Here is a 17,434-nt window from a genome sequence, read left to right on the forward strand (position 1 = left end):
AGATTACAGAGACAAACAGGCAATGCACGGGAAAAAAAAGGGCCACGGACAGACAAAAATACTCACATTCATTAGTATTAAAGAAATGCAAATCAAAACAATGGGCTACAATTTTTTAGATGCTGGTCAATTTGACAGCTTAAAAACGTTAACGCTGTTTTAACAAGGGTACAAAATGAGTAGTTTTCAAACACTTCTAGTAGGAGAATAACGTGGCAGCTCGCTGGAACACGAGAGGGCAGGAAGTTGGAAAAGCTACCAAAACGAGCATACCATTTGACCAGCAATTCCAAATCTTGGCCTATAACCCCAAATAAAGTTTTAAACAAACATTTGGCCACAAGAACATTTACTCTAGTTCTGTTCGCATAGGTGAAAGGTTTAAAACCACTTATTCAACCAGGAATTCTTAAATCAGTTACGCTATAGCCACACAGTGACTACACCAGTAACATTTTTAAAACACATTGACTGACTTGTGACATGATTGGAACATAATAAAAGAAATGTAGCAAATGACAAAACAGCCAGGATCCCAACGCGGTAAAACCACGTGACTGCCTGAAGGTGTGCCTAGGCAAGAACAGTTTCCACAGCAACATCAAGTTTCATGGATGACAGTCTCAGGATGGGTTTGTTTGTGGGAATACTTTCTTTCTTTCTTTCCTTTTTTTTTTTTGCTTTTCTTTAGTTTTCAGGGTTTTTTTTTTTTTCCTGACATGAATAAATATTGCCTCAGTAAAATGAAGAATCCTCAAGTTATGTTTTAGTTTAAAAAAAAAAGCAAACTTGGGAGCACCTGGGTGGCACAGTTGGTTAAGTGTCTGACTCTTGATTTCGGCTCAGGTCATGATCTCACGGTTCATGGGACCGAGCCCCATGTCGGGCTCTACGCTGACAGTGCAGAGAATGCTTGAGATTCTCTCTTTCAAAATAAATAAGCGTAGAAAAATAAAAAGGCAAACGTGAAGTTACATTGTGTAAGTCTTCAGAAAGTACTCTATCTTGTCCAAAACTGCTTATTTATTGGATGGTTGAATGGTGTGACTTCTCAGTACAGATTTATTTTATAAAACTGCTCCCCCCAAATTACTAGCTCTGGCTGATAAGAATTAACATGGCTGAGTTAATATGAATTCTGTCAGATATCCAAAATGGTGAAGAGACAAGGAATTTTTCACGCTTATTTTTTTTTTAATTTTTTTAACGTTTATTTATTTTTGAGACAGAGAGAGACAGAGTATGAACGGGGGAGGGACAGAGAAAGAGGGAGACACAGAATCGGAAGCAGGCTCCAGGCTCTGAGCCATCAGCCCACAGCCCGACGCGGGGCTCGAACTCACGGACCACGAGATCATGACCCGAGCCGAAGTCGGACCCTCAACCGACTGAGCCACCCAGGCGCCCCTCATGCTTATTTTTAAAAATCCTTGACCATGCTTAGTTAAGAAAGCAACTCCGCACTGGGGAAGTTCATAATTAAGGTCATTTGATGTACACTTAGCAAGAATCTTCAGCATTACGTAAACAACTTAACCAAGTTCTGACCACCACTCCCTCACAAACCAAAGGAGAAAATGTCAGGAATTCAAATAAGGAATAAAAAAATGTTTGATTCATCTTTCAATACCTTAACGAAATGAGAAAGTCACCCAAGCTAATGCTGTCTAGAGTGAACAGCATACACAAACCAGAAAAACTAGAAACAGACTAAAATCTGAAGCATGGGGGAAAGCATTATTTTAGAAAGTCAAAGATTGGCAAAACCAGAACCCACTGCACAGACAGCTGACAAACAAGGGGTTCCAATCAGAGCTCTGTGACCTTTTATCTGGTCAAAACTGTGAAACCAGGATCATCAAACTGCAGTCAAATCATCTGTCAAACTAAAACATCAGGGTATTAGAACAAGTTTCCTCAAATGTTAGGGCTCACCAAATCTGTACCCTATTGGAGAGTGATATTTTAATATTGAAGAAATAATAGCAATCCAAAATGCTGCTTTAATTTAAGTCACCTACCAGATGGCAATTTATTTTCCAACTTCACATTTGCTTCTTGCGCTGCATAATCCTCAGGAACTTCCGTGGTTTTTACTCCTTTTCTTTGCCTGATGGATATCATGGTGTCAAAGACTTACGTGCATTGTTCTTCCAACCACTCCTACAAACAACATACAAGTAAACTGCCATCCATACGCCAGTACCGTCTCCCCAACACACGCTTTGCTCCTCTGTGACTTGGAGCCTTGTCCCTGGCTTAGCATGCCCTCCCACTTTCCCATCAAATCTTTACCAGCCTTCAAAGCTACTGTCAAGGCACAACACAAATATTTACTTAATACCTATTATTAAGAGTTAAGAATACAGGTAAGCATCCCAGACAAGCCCCTGCCCTTCCTCCAAGAAACCTTCCTCTCTCGGTTGTGCCAGCCACTGCTGATCTTTCTCCATCCTGAGCCACTGCAGTTACCACGCAATTGGTCACATAATTATGCAGTTTTATATTATGTACCACAGTTCCATACTATTCGGTAGTAAATCTGTTGATAGCCTGATTCTGAAGAAGTGAAACATTGTTTCGTCTTAGGTATCTGAATTTTAATACCGACGTTCTTTAAAACAATTCACACTGGAAACTTTAGGAATATGCCTGAGTGGTGATGGCAGCGGGGGTGTGCCAATCAGGGCAGCTGCTATCCCAGGGAGCAACAGTGGGAGTAAAGGCAGGGTGCAGGAGCCTGGTTTGGAAGCAGTGAGTGGGAGGCGAGGGAGTGGTGGCAGTGAGTAAGCTGGCGACGGTCCCCAGGAACATCTTGCTTCACTTCTCTGAATAATGAACAGCGTTTTACTAATTACTATTAAATATGACCAGTTACCGGACACGATTGTTTGGGCAGTTTATTAATAACCACCTTGCTCTAGAGAAAGAACAATCCAACCAAGCAACATTATGCAATTTATTCATTCATTCATAAAAAAAAAAAAAATGTGAGACGCAAAAACAGTTAAGTACAAGCACCGAAAATGAGTCTGGACCAGCGAGGCAGGAAAAAGGGAGTGTTAGGCAAAGCCGTACTGCATTCATTAGATGGACTTATCCCCCAACTGGATAACTTGGATTCTTAGCCAAGAATCACGTCCTCCTAAGGGCTCGGGAAGGAGTTATAAATATCCCACATCGGATACACTCTAACAAGTCAGGACAGAAGGGCAACAAACATTTCCGCGCCAACTCTGTGTCGGGCAATGTGATAATCGCACCAACTGGGGAAACAAAAGTTTCCCCATAATGAAAGGGAATGCCATCTTCGACGTTGGAAAAGGGAAGTGAGAGCGACGCTCGTCCTCTACTCGGAAGGACAAGCACGCACAGAGCGACCGGGCACTGCAGGGCACGACACTCAGCTTCCCGCCGCACCCCAGCCTCACAGCGCCGAGTGTCCCCACCGGACACCGAGGGGCCGGCAGCGGCCGCCCAAGTTCAGACACTTGCTCCAGCTCGGCAGAGTCGTGCTGCCGCGGACGCCAGCACCAACCAGGCCCTCCCTCCGCCCGCGCGGCAGGAGCCCGAAGTAGCCCGCGAGCGCCGCCCCGCCCCGCCCTCGGCAAACTTCCTCACTCCCGACCTGCCGCCCCCCGCCCCGCAGTTCGAGCGGACCCGCGAGCGCCGCGTCCCCCACCCTGGCGCCCCAGGGCGCCGCTGGGCCCGGGCCGCGCCCCCCGATTGCACGACGCGGCGGGACGACCCGCAGGCACCCGGTCGTTGCGGCTGATTCGGCGGAACATCACAACGCAGGGCGCAGCCCGACCAGGCGCCGAAGCCTCGCACCCGCGCGTCCCCTCGCTCCGCCCGCGGCCCGACACGCAGTCACAGACCTGCGGCCTCAGCCGTCCTGGCGCGCAGCTCTGGGCGGGGAAGGAGGCCGGCCGGCCGGGGAGTGCCGAGGGCCGCGCAACTGCCCGCGATGCACCGTGAGGACAGGGAGGACCAGGCAGCGGCCACCGTGCAGCGACAGAGCTTTGCGCGACACCAGAGAAATGGGGGACTGGGGGGCGTCCGCGGCCCCGAGGAAGGGGCGCGCCAGGGAGGCCGGGCCGCCGCGGGCGCGCCCATAGGTCCCGGGAGCCGTCCGTCAGCTCAAGTCCCCGCCCTCTCCAGGGGCGCCCCGCCCAGTCTCGTGCGGCGCCGGCCGGAAGGAAGCGGCACACTTCCGCTCGCCCCGTCCGCCCCGCCCGCCCCGCGTCCAGCCCCTGCGTGCCCCGAGCACACAGACCCCTGACCCGCGCGGCGCTCCCGCGAGCGTACGCGGCTGCCCTCCTCAGCCGCGGGGACGCCCGCCAGCCCCAGGGCAGAGCGAGAGGTGGCCACCCGGGGGAGGAGGGGCCCGTCTCCGAGGAAGGGTCGCCTCAGGTGTGCTTGCAAGAGACCGCGAAACCTTTTGCTTGTTCCCGTAGCTTCCTGCTCCCGGGTGCTGGTGGATGCGGGGGGCTCGGTGAAGGGTCTGGCGGACTGAAGCAGTTGACCGCTCGGGCCTCTCCCGCCTCCCGCGTCTCAGGCCTGTGGCGCCTTGTTTGCAGGTCTTGGCAGCCCCCCAGGACCCAGTGGCCGCCGGTGTGTGCTTGGAAGGCGCTTCCACTGCGGTAGAGAGCACCCGCAGAGACGCTTTGGCCTCTCCGGCGACTCCCCGCTACCCCTACCGTTGGGGTGGGGGCGGCGCGCCCCTTCCTTAATCTTGCCTTCAAGGATATGCTTCTCTTGGTCTCCAGGACTAGAGTGAAGCCTTTTTTGAGGGCAGGTACTGTGCTTTTATCTGGGTATCTTTTCTTTTTCTTTTTTTATTATTTATTTATTTTTTAAATTTTCGTTATTTATTTATTTTGAGAGAGAGCATGAGCAGGGGAGGGGCAGAGAAAGAGAGAATCCCAAGCAGGCCCCGTATTGTCGGCTTAGAGCCTGACTCTGGGCTCGAAGTCACGAAGCATGAGACCTTGACCTGAGCGGAAGTGGGACCTTTCACAGACTGAGCCACCCACGCTCCCCTACCTGGCTACGTTTCTTAATCACACTGCATAAAAGGGTAGATGAAGCCTTCTGTCAGCAGATGCCCAGGCCACATGTTTAAGTTAAGGAATGGTCGTCTGGGTCCTCCACCTGTGAAAAGACTGTCCATCTGTCTAATTCCAACACGAAATTATTTTATCCAGGAAGTCAGTCACCCCTGTTGGGTATTTTCTCCTCCTCTGTGCGTCTGTTGCTATTAATAACAAACACACATTCTGTGCGAATGGATTGAGGTATCTGCTGGGTGGCTTTAAGAAAAATAAGTGTCAGCTGTTTTTTCAGATGGCATTTGTCATGTTTTAACTTGGTTGCTGGTGTCTTTGATGTTCCAGACTTGAGAGCAGAGCTTGTATTTGTAATCCATCTTTTTCGCGTTTAGATGTCTTCCATAAAATACTTTTGGGTGCTTAATAAATACATATGTGACCTGATTCCTCCTTAAATAGAATTTTCCCCCTTCTTTTTTTTAAAAAAAAATTTTTTTTAACGTTTATTTATTTTTGAGACAGAGACAGAGCATGAACGGGGGAGGGGCAGAGAGAGAGGGAGACACAGAATCTGAAACGGGCTCCAGGCTCTGAGCTGTCAGCACAGAGCCCGACGCGGGGCTCGAACTCGTGGACCGTGAGATCATGACCTGAGCCGAAGTCGGACGCTCAACCGACTGAGCCACCCAGGCGCCCCGAATTTTCCCCCTTCTTATTGTATATAGGGTTTTTTCCAAGATTGTGTATTTCTAAAATTGTGTGCACTGGGGAAGAATGTGTCTGTGGTGCAATGTATGTCCCTTGAGTAAAGGAAACAGTCCTCAATATCAGCTCTTTGTTTTAGTATTAATGAAATGGTTTTTCCAGCAAGATAAAGCTTTGAGACTTACTTTTAAAAAGTATCTACTGCTGAAGGTTAAGTCTTCAGAATTAATAAATCAGTTAAGAATGAGTCCTGGGGCGCCTGAGCAGCTTAGTCAGGTAAGCGTCCAACTTCAGCTCAGGTCATGATCTCGAAGTTTATGAGTTGGAGTCCCGCATTGGGCTCTCTATTGACAGCATAGAGCCTGCTTTGGATCCTCTGTCTTCCTCTCTCTGCCCCTCCCCTGCTTGTGCACGCGTCTGCGCTGTCAAAAATAAACATTAAAAAATATTTAAAAAAAAAAAAAAAAGGATGAGTACTTAGCTTTGATACAGTAACCATGGGGGTGATGGGTAACTAGCAGGCCATGCCCTCAATGAGCTCTGGTCATGGACTGACTCCAGTGGTGTTCAGGAATACTTCTTGTTTGCATTATGTCTTGAAATCCATATGGATTTCTCCCTGTTGTGGCCCGCAGTAGTTAAGCTGTGGTCTTGTAGAAGTGTGCAATTCAAACTGGTCTTGGAGACCTGTGGCATCACTGTCACCATCTCCAAGGAGGTTGTTGGAAATGCAGATTATCAGATCCTGCCCCAGACCCACTGAATCATAATCTGTAGGGATGGGGTCCAATAATCTGTTTTAAAATGTTCTCTGTGTGAGTCTGTGCTCAGTAAAGTTTGAAAGCCACAGCAGAACCTCGCTATTCAAAATGTGGGCCAGGGGTATCAGTATCGCTGGGGACTTTCTTAGAAACACAGGCTCTCAGGCCCTCCCCTACTGAGACCTACTGAGCCAGGATCTGCATTTTACTATAGTCCCCAGGTTATTTGTACATCACACTTGGAGAAGCACCACACCAGAAGTCATCGATGCTGTTGACATCCTTCCTATAAAAGTACTCCGCCTTGGGACCGAGGGAGAGCGCTCTTTTTCCTATCTGATACACAATGTTATGTTTTAAATTGCTTGGCTTAGTGGTGTGACCACTGTTGATCACGGCGGTATCTTCTGTGACAATAGACTCCTGGTGTTCCTATTAACCTTTCTGGTTAATCTTTTAATTAACCTTTTAATTAATCTTTTAATTAATCTTTTCAGTCTCTTGTAAACTCTTCCTTTTCAAAGCAACGGTTCTCTGGTTCATGGCTCCATTGTCCACTAATGTCCTGATGGCTCATACGTTTTTATGTCCAGGCATATATTCCCTGACCTCCAGGTCCCATGTGGCCACTGACGATTCAACGTTTCCATGTGTGTAAGCATCTCAAACTCATTAAAACCTTTTTCTAATCCCCAACCTGCTCTTCATCCCGTGTGCCCCATTCACCTGATTGGTCAAGTCACAACCCCAGGAGCCAAACGTGGTTCCTTCCTGTTGTGTAATCCGCGTATCTAAACATGGAGTCCTATTGGACTTTTTCCTAAATATCTCAGAAGCTCCCTGATTTTTCTCCCCCTCTATTGCCATCCCCCCTAATCCAAGGTACCATTCCTTGTCAGGATCACTTTAATGGCCTCCTAACTGATGGCCTGACCTCCATCCCTGCCCCCTGTCCTTGTCTATTCATTCCACCCTCCGTGTAATAACCAGAGCGATCTTACTGGCTTCATATAAAAATCAAGCTCCTTAACACAGCTTGGAATTACTGCCATGAATCGGCCTCCATTTATCTCTCCAGCCTCATCTCTACTTCCCATTCTTAAATTTCTGTTGGAGGTTTTGCAAGTGTCTCCTTGCACTCTCTCTGACCTGACTAACATGCCAGTCAGTCTTCAAATTTCCCAGTTTCAGCCGTAGCCCCTCTTGGATCGGTCACTTAGGAGCCCCCAGCCACCACGTTGTGAGGACATTCAGCCAGTGGAGAAGGCCACTTGGGCAGCAACTGGCCTCCGGCCAACAACCAGCGCCCCCTTGCCAGCCATGTGAGTGAGCCACCTTAGAGGAAGGGTCTGCCAGCTGCAGGGCAACCTTCAGACACTGCAGCCTCATGAGAGGTCCCGAGCCAGAAATGCCCACCTGCCACTCCCAAATATCTGACATGGAAATAACAGGAAAAGAAATGTTTACTGTTTTAAGCCATTCCGTTTTGGGGTAATTTTGTTACACAATGATAGGTGATCAATCCCGTAATATTCTTCTGTGGGGGGGCGGGGGGGAGGCGCCTGGGTCGCTCAGTCGCTAAAGTGTCCAACTCGATTTTGGCTCAGGTCACGATCTCATGGGCATAGGATCAAGCCCTGAGTTAGGCTCCGTGCTGACGGTGTGGAACCTGCTTGGGATTCTCTCTCTCTCTCTCTCTCTCTCTCTCTCTCTCTTTCTCTCTGTCCCTCCCGTTTGTGCGCTCTCTCTCTAAGTAAATAAATAAACCTAAAAACAATTGCTCTGCATGGATATATCATAATTTTATTTAACTATTCCCCTCTGATTGGACATTTAGGTTATTTTTTAGTTTTATCCTATTACAAGCAATGCTGTCAAGAATATCCTTATATTTATGTAATTCTTTAGGACATATTTCTGGAAGTAGAATTGCTAGAATTCCTATTTTAAATTATGATAGGGCACCTGGGTAGCTTAGTCGGTTGAGCATCCGACTTTGGCTCAGGTCATGATCTCGTGGTTTGTGAGTTCGAGCCCCAAGCCGGGCTCGTTGCTGTCAGTACAGACCCCGCTTCAGATCCTCTGTTCCCCCTCTCTCTTCCCCTCCCCTGCTTGTGTTCACTCTCTCTCAAAAATAAACATTTGAAAATACTATGATAAACATTGGCAAACTACTTTCCAAAAAGGTTAACGATTCTACACGTCCACCAATGCGTGTTCCACTGCTTATCTCTTTGTGCCTTTGCCAACAATCCAACAACGGATGTTTTTAGTCATTGCCGATCTTCTGTGACAAGTGAGGTCTCACTTTTGTTATTATTATTACTAAGTAGGCTTCACCCCCATCTCAGAGCTCAACATATGGGGCTCAAACTCCCGACTCTGAGATCAAGAACTGAGCTGAGGTCGAGTTGAACACTTAATTGACTGAGCCACCCCGTATCCTATCAGGTGCCCCGAGGTATCATTTAAATGCTATTTGTGAGGTGGAGACAGTTGTATCACGGGTTTATTGGCTGTTTGTGTTTCTTTTCCTATGGTTTGTCTTTTTGTGTTCTTTGACCAGTCATGGATTTAATCTTGATGTGAAGGGAGTATTTACAGATTATAGAAATGAACTTTTTGTCACATACCCTGCAGAGGTTTCCTCCTTATTGTATGCCTCGTCAGGTGTCTTTTGTTATGTAGCAATTTTTCCATTTTTATATTGTCAAATCTATCACCTTTCCCTTTATAGCTTCTGGGTTTTTCCATCATGCTTAGGAAAACCTTTCTCACTGCAAGATTGTAAAATTTTAAAAACACTTTCTTCCAGTTTTTAAAAATATGGCATCTTTTTAATATGGGGTGAGATGGTGGTCTGATATAATTTCTTTCTGGCTGGTTGGTCAGCTGTTTCCCCATTATTCTTCGAATTACCTGTATCACCTACTAATTCCTGTATGTATATGGCCTGTTTGTTAACTATTATGTTTAAGTGAATTTAAAAAGGAACTCTGTGCAACAGTTCCACATATTTGTAACTACTGTTTCTTTATAGAAAGCCTTTCATACTTGTGAGAACAAGTGCCCCCTTTATTATATTTCTTTTCTTTTTAAAAAAATTTTTTTAAAAAAAATCTTTATTTCTTTTTGAGAGAGAGACAGAGTGTGAGCAGGGGAGGAGCAGAGAGAGAGGGAGACCCAGAATCTGAAGCAGGCTCCAGGCTCTGAGCTGTCAGCACAGAGCCTGATGCGGGGCTTGAACTCACGAGCTGTGAGATCATGATCTGAGCCAAAGCCGGACGCTCAACCTACTGAGTCACCCAGGCGCCCCCAGTATATTTCTTTTAAACACATGTCAGGGCATCTGGGTGGCTCAGTTAGGTAAGCATCCGACTCTTGATTTTGATGCAGGTCATGATCTCACGGTTCGTGGGTTCGAGCCCTGCATCGGGTTCTGTGCTTGTCAGCCCAGAGCCTGCTGGGGATTCAATCTCTCCCTCTCTTTCTCTGCCTCTCCTCTGCTCTTTCTTTCTCTCTCAAAAATAAACACTTCTTAAAAAGTCACATGTTTTGGCAAGTTTTACATATCTGTTGGCTCAGATGAACTCCAGCCATTTATCAGTTTCCAACAAAGAATGTATGGAGGTTTTTACTAGAATTGTATAAAATTTATAGGAACGTTTGGGCAAAGTGAGATCTTTTTAAGACTGGGTATGCTATTATAGGAACACCTATGCATTTGGAGACAGTTTGGCCAACCACATATGTTTTTCTAACAGTGCTCTCATGCACTTCGTGTTTTTCCCTCTTGTCCACAAGGGTTGGCTTTTCACGTGTCTTGATGAAGGAGCAGACTTTTTGCTCACATACCTTTATCAGATAAAAAAGTTTGTCCTCTCTGTGTCAGTGTATACACATACATATATTTAACTGAGGTAAATACAAAGGGAAGTCCTAATATGTTCTGCCTGCATTCCACTGGATTGTTCTATACACCTCTTATGTACAACCCACACCAGAGGCTGCAGACAGGCTGTGCCTGCATCATCCTTTGGAGCCTGGCTCAGTGTGCTTCGTCTTAGGGAACCTGGGCCGAGTCAAGGGTCCACTTCCTCAGTGCACACAGATCATTACAGAGTTGCACAGGCATTGACGTTACACTGGAGTCCTTCCCTGTGAGATTCTTTAAAAAAGGCATTATGAAATATTGTTAGTGTTGATTTTTTTTCTTCCTTTGATCAACTTTGTATTAGATTTGTAGTGGTTTACATAGTGGAATTCAGGGGTGCTTGGCTGGCTCAGTTGGTAAAATATGTCACTTGATCTCAGGGTCATGAGTTCAAGCCCTGCATTGGGTGTGGAGCCTACTTAAAATTAAATTAGATCAAATTAAAAATGGTGAAATTCATAGGCAGATTAGGTGCACAATTATCTGACTTTTAAAGTTAACGGTATTTTTTTTAGGGGCGCCTGGGTGGCGCAGTCGGTTGAGCGTCCGACTTCAGCCAGGTCACAATCTCGCGGTCCGTGAGTTCGAGCCCCGCGTCAGGCTCTGGGCTGATGGCTCGGAGCCTGGAGCCTGTTTCCGATTCTGTGTCTCCCTCTCTCTCTCTGCCCCTCCCCCGTTCATGCTCTGTCTCTCTCTGTCCCAAAAATAAATAAAAAACGTTGAAAAAAAAATTTAAAAAAAAATAAAGTTAAGGGTATTTTTTTTTATGTTGATTTTTGAGACAGAGAGCATGAGCAGGGGAGGGAGCAGAGAGAGGGAGGGAGACACAGAATCTGAAGCAGGCTTCAGGCTCTGAGCTGTCAGCAACAGAGGCCAACGCAGGGGTCAAATGCACGAGCTGTAAGATCATGACCTGAGCCGAAGTTGGACGTTTAACCGACTGAGGCACCCAGGCGTCCCTAAACTTAACAGTGTTTAAGCATTACCAGTTTGGTTTCATTTGCCTTAATACCCGATACTCTTAGCTCTACTTGTCTGTTATTCCTACCTACACCCCCTTTTTTTTTTAAGTTTATTTATTTTGAAAGAGAGAGAGAAAGAGCATTTATAAGCAGGGGAAAGGCGGAGAGAGGGAGAGAGAATTCCAAGCAGGCTTCTAGCTGTCAGTGCATAGCCCGACCTGGGGCTCAATCCCACGAACCGTGAGATCATGATCTGAGCCGAAATCAAGAGTTGGACGCTTAACCGACTGAGCCGCCCAGGGTCCCCATCCCCTTACACCTTCTTTTCTAATTTCCATGGTTAGAATAATGTCGTACTTGTATATTTCAAATGAGGACATGCATAGTCAAGTTATTCAATTAAAGCAGATGGTGATGCTTTATCACATAAGCTTCTTGCCAAATGTGATGATTCCTAGATGTTGGCTGTTCTAGTCCAGTGGCCTTGGCTGGTCTTCCCAGTTTGTTCCTTTGGACTGCTCTAATGTCATCCCCTGCAACAGGCATAACACAACAGGTGTCTAAAACTCCTAGAAGTACACATTTCCTACCAACAGATGCCAAAGCGTATTGTCTGGCTTGGGAGTTCTGTTTTTTTCTGTAGGAAGAAGTAGGAGTTTGAGCCAGAAATGTATATGTTTCTAACACTCTCAAACTAAGATATTTTATCCTGCCTTAAATTGTGGCTAATCTAGCACTGGGTTGGATTTTCATGAAGTGTTCTTCTGCGACCCTCCTGGGTCCCCCCATGAACATTGGTAAGTCAGCTCGAAGGACTCCTTATGCATAAGAATTCACAGGTGTGCCTGTCAGCCAGGACTCACTGGACCCCCAGCAGCTGTGTAGACTGTACTGGGTGGATTCAGTGCTTTTGTGATCCCCACATGATGGAAGAGCAGATAAAGCCATCTTGGAGAGGGTTTTTAATCAAAATCTCTTGACGACCTTTTGCAGTTTTAGTCTGGACCAGAAACCAGAAAGCTGAGTTGGTCGTAGTATCTTACTCTCCCCACAACTATCATCAACCAGGTCGTTTACATAAGAGCATGCATTCTCCGTGGTAATACCCCTCCCCCCCCTCCCCCCCCCCCCGCCATGGGGAGGCAATTGGTCTGGGGAGGGGTTCAAAAAAAAATCCTACCCTTTTTATGTATCAAGCACAGATATACAGTATATCTAAGGTATTCAAATTTCAGGGGTTGGAGAGCTGATTAGGAAAACCATAAAAAGGGCTCCTTAGGGTGGTGATAATGAAAAAAAAAAAGGTTGAAACACTAGTATGGATTAAGTTTTGGTGGCTGGAGCGCTACCCACACCCTGGAGATACACTTTCCCCCTCTTTATTTGTTTTTTGTTTTTTTTTTTTTTTAAACATTTAAAATTTTTTTTTTCAACGTTTTTTATTTATTTTTGGGACAGAGAGAGACAGAGCATGAACGGGGGAGGGGCAGAGAGAAAGGGAGACACAGAATCGGAAACAGGCTCCAGGCTCCGAGCCATCAGCCCAGAGCCTGACGCGGGGCTCGAACTCACGGACCGCGAGATCGTGACCTGGCTGAAGTCGGACGCTTAACCGACTGCGCCACCCAGGCGCCCCCCTCTTTATTTGTTTTGACAGAGAGCGAGGAAGGGGGAGAGAGGGGGTAGAGAGAATCCCAAGCGGGCTCCTTGTCCGCTCAGAGTCTGATGCAGGGCTCTGTCCCATGACACTGGGATCAGGACCCGAGCTGAAACCAAAATTAGATGTTCAACCGACTGAGCCACCCAGGAGCCCCGCTGTGCTTTTCCCTTTAATGGATTTTTTTTTTTTTTTGGCGTGGGGTGGGGGAGGGAGCAAATAATTTAAAATTTTTATCAAATTAAAAAATTTTTTTTTTGTTTTTGAGAGACAGAAACAGAGCACGAGCAGGGAAGGGGCAGAGGGAGAGGGAGACACAGAACCTGAATCGGGCCCGTGAGATCATGACCTAACATGAAGTTGGACGCTTCACCGACCGAGCCACCCATGCGCCCCATTAAAAAAAATTTGTTTTGATACACCAAAAAATCGTGCAATGCTGCCAGCATTGGATGCAATCCTGGCCCACAAGTCTTCACGGTCCTTTGCAGCTGGTCCTGTGATAGCAGAACCCTTCATTTTGCCTTTGTTGTTTACTATGATCTCTGTGATATCCTTAGAGAAACATGCCACCTTTTCTCCGGTATGACTCTCGTCGAATTACCACCACCGGATGTACCTTCTTCCTGAGCTCTGGCTTGCCTTTCTTCACTGTGGCCATCACCGTGTCCCCCACAGCAGCAGCAGGAAGTCTGTTCAGTCGCCCCTTGATCCCCCATCACAGAGATGACGCACAGATTTTTGGCTCCTGTGCTGTCAGCACAGTTGATATCGCCTCCTACTGGAAGACCCGGGGAAGCTCGGAATTTCCCACCAGACCACCCACCACGTCCGCGTTTTGACATCTTGAACGCTGGACTATCTTTTAGATGTGACGTGACCTGTCTACAATATTCTAGGGACTGGGAAATAGGTTTTGACTTTTTTGGCGTCTTTGGAGGGATAGGATGTTTTGTTTTGAGTGCTCTTCCTCAAGACACAAGCCAGCATGGTTCTTCGGTTCCTTCCAAGGTTGTAACAAGAACAAGGCTGTCACAGAACGCATCAACTGAAGCAACCGCTGCTGAGCCCCTAGACGGCCAGGCCCTATATACACATGGTTATGAACTTTCACAGCAACCCTACAGGGCTTACGTATTCCCATCTGTTCTACCGAAGAAGAAACGGAGTCTCAAAAATGCTTGAATGCCTTACTCAGGATCGCATGGCTTGGAACCAAGCATGGTCCAGAACTGCCAGGACTTGACGAAGTGTTTTGTAGACCATCTCATTTAATCCCTGCAACTCTATGAGGTAGGTATTACTGTCAGCTTTACAGGTCAGAAAAAAAAAAAAAAAAAGGAATAACTGAACTTAAAAGACACTCATAAGGGTAAAGCCAGACTGTATTCCAAACCACCCGAGGTAGCAGTACCCACTTCGTGGGCAGCCCTGGGGCGCTGTCTCCTAGACATTCCTCTGCTTGTCGCAGATGGGATGTGGTGACTGCTTTCCCATTAGGAAGATTCCTACTTATGTTTTCTTCCCGCTGCTACAAAGTTCCGTTTTAAAAATTGCCAGGCAGTACGCTGGAGCCTCTGAATCAGCAGTTGCACACTGAGCACAAACTGGGCACAGATTCCGAAAAGCCCTAGATTTCTTGACCTCTACGGTGATTCTCCGCACGGACCCCAGTATCACCATTGTAGACAGACACTACCTCACCGTGTTCTCATGCTTCCCAGTGGAGAAGGGCTTAAAAACATGAAGGTAACCTTGAAACCACTGGTTTATTTAATTATTCCAGCATAACTTTTTTTGCACATTAGCTGCAGAAGATCAGAAATAAATACAGCTTAAGGTTTGAACCACGTCCTGCTGTACTTTTTCTCATAAGCCTGAAATAGAATTTTCTAACACCTTTTGTGGTTGGAAATACTGAATTTAAATAGGGCTGGAGATATAAACAGAAAGCAAGATGGGGATCGATGTGCCTATTTCAGTAAAAGGCAGCCACGTTGTTTCTGAAATACAGATACCAGAATTGATAAAATGACAAGTAGAAAATACAGAAATCTGGAGATGTGCACTGTAGCGACAATGAGCCTTTAAATAACGTGATTCAGTACTAATAAAAGACCTGAAAAATGAACAACTTTATTTTGCTGAGGGTCTCTTCAGGTCAGAGTTTTTTTAAGATTAATAATTTAAAAAGCCATTTCATTATTATTCGATACCAATGGTAATGACATGGGCAAGTATCCTTTGTCTTTAGAAATTTTTTTTTTATGTTTATTTACTTCAGAGAGAGAGAGAGAGAGAGAAAGAGAACAAGCGGGAGAGGCAGATAGACACAGAATCTGAAGCAGGCTCCAGGTTCTGAGCTGACAGCACAGAGACCGACACGGGGCTCAAACCCATGTACCGTGAGATCATGACGTGAACCAAAGTCAGACGTTCAACCGACTGAGCCACCCAGGCACGCCTCCTTTTTATTTTCTGAACAAAGGATAAAGCCGAGGAATCGGAAAGATGGAATGGTTGAGTCTGAGCTTATGGTCAAGGATTCATTATTTTCGGATTTGTATATCTCAAACTCCAGCTACCTATGTAATTAATGTCCTTCCCAAACAAGGCCCCACGTACCTCAGTATTACCCTAGAAGCTTCTGTCATACATCCAGTTTTGCCAACTTTTACAGGATGGTGCCTTTACTGTCTGCATTCAGTGACACTTGGCGTAAACGTGGCTGGGTTAGGAAGCAAAAAGACACCAGCATTTGCTAATTTTGTCATATACATCTAAGAATTTATAGGAGATGCCTAAAATTAAACTCTTTAATTCCAGAGAAGATCTACTATGATCTACTTTTGTAAGGCAAACAAGTGAACATGATTACCCATTACTGGAAGAAATAACTCCGTAAATGAGAAAATCAAGTAGGTCATCATCTCACAAACACTTCATGGTTCGATGAGAAAACGAGACACAGCATATTAATGTGCCATCACAAAAGTGGGGTCGAGTCCCCCAACACAATATACAAAGTGGATTCTGCTGCACAGGTAGGACTCTGGCAATGGCTCAAGCACCTTACAGTCATTTGGATCCTGAGATATAAACCAAAACACATGACCTGAGTAAGGCTGTCATATGGCCCCAGTTAAAAACTTTTCAAAGAATTTATGGGGCTGAAAATGGTCATTTTATGTCTTTGCTGACAGATCTGGAGGACATGTAGGTCAAAAAGTACTGCTGTTTCTTCACTTGGCCGGTTTAGTCAATAGATCTACACGAAAGCCAACTACCACCTCCATGAATCTGGCTTTTATCCGTTACAAAGCGGTACATCAAAGACTCTTTTCTGTGTGTCCGGGATTACTGAAGTCAGTTGTCACCCCAGTTGAGTGGATTAGCTGCCATGGTTGCCGTGCGCCGCAGCGAGACATGTCCCTGGAACTGCCACACTATCGGCGGTGGTGCCCACGGCACCGAAAGGGCGAGGCAGGGAGGGCACCAGCAACACCGCAAGGTTGGCAGGAGGAAAACAAGACAGTACTTTTTATAGCAGCATTATTTAATCGTGCACTGTTATTTTAAACAAATTGTGTTTGGCTTTAAAGAGCAGAGACGATGAAACAGGTTAAAGTCATAAATTATGGATAAGGGCTGTGGAAAAACAGGAAGACTTTATAAAAATTACGGGGGGAGAAATAATACAACTTAGCTAGAAAACAGTGCTATAAAAATCTTTCTTTATAAAAAGCTTTTTTCTTTCTGGTAGCTTTAAAGCACGGATCACACCATTATTCCTCCAGGTCAGAGGTCAGCAGACAGAAATTTTCTATGGAACTATTTACCATCAAACAAATAGTAAGTAATCTGGGCTTTGTGGGCCATCTGGTCTCTGTCACCACTACTCAATGCTGCTGTTGTACCTTGAAGATAACCACATGCAACATGTAAACCAATAAATACAGCTATATTCCAAGAAAACTTTATTATTATCATTAATTTAATGTTTATTTTTGAGAGCGAGAGAGTGAGAGTGTGTGAGCAGGGGAGGGGCGGAGAGACAGGGAGACAGAATCTGAAGCAGGCTCCAGGCTCTGAGCTGTCAGCGCAGAGCCTGACACGGGGCTCGAACCCATGAACCGTGAGATCATGACCTGAGCCGAAGTCAGACGCTTAACCGACAGCGCCACCCAGGTGCCCCCCAATAAAACTTTATTTACTGGTTTTTACCAGTGGCAGGCTTGAACTCAAGCAAGGGATGTAGTTTACTAATCCCTCTTCTAGACTAGCACCGTCCAGCAGAAACATTACATTAGCCACCTGCGTAATTAAAATTCTTCTAGTAGCTACATTGGGAAAAAAGTGAATTT

At 46.0% G+C, this 17,434-nt stretch overlaps 1 protein-coding gene and 1 pseudogene across 3 annotated transcripts in view; both read right to left on the reverse strand.

Moving 5' to 3' along the window:
- Positions 1–4,015, reverse strand: part of DPY19L3 (dpy-19 like C-mannosyltransferase 3) — a 79,968-nt gene extending 75,953 nt beyond the window's left edge. For 2 of the 3 annotated variants that reach the window (XM_058707308.1, XM_058707307.1), the window contains exons 1-2: positions 3,879–4,015; positions 2,022–2,163 (exon numbers count right to left, since the gene is read on the reverse strand). In XM_058707308.1, the coding sequence (XP_058563291.1) occupies positions 2,022–2,124 (103 nt within the window). In that variant the 5' untranslated portion in view covers positions 2,125–2,163; positions 3,879–4,015. The remainder of the gene's footprint in view (positions 1–2,021; positions 2,164–3,878) is intronic. The other variant, XM_058707309.1, reaches the window with a different exon arrangement.
- A 394-nt stretch (positions 4,016–4,409) lies between these two features.
- Positions 4,410–14,874, reverse strand: LOC131499188 (large ribosomal subunit protein uL14-like; annotated as a pseudogene).
- Positions 14,875–17,434: the final 2,560 nt, after the last annotated feature.

This window comes from Neofelis nebulosa, chromosome 17, assembly GCF_028018385.1.
Source record: "Neofelis nebulosa isolate mNeoNeb1 chromosome 17, mNeoNeb1.pri, whole genome shotgun sequence".
Taxonomy (NCBI): Eukaryota; Metazoa; Chordata; class Mammalia; order Carnivora; family Felidae; genus Neofelis; species Neofelis nebulosa.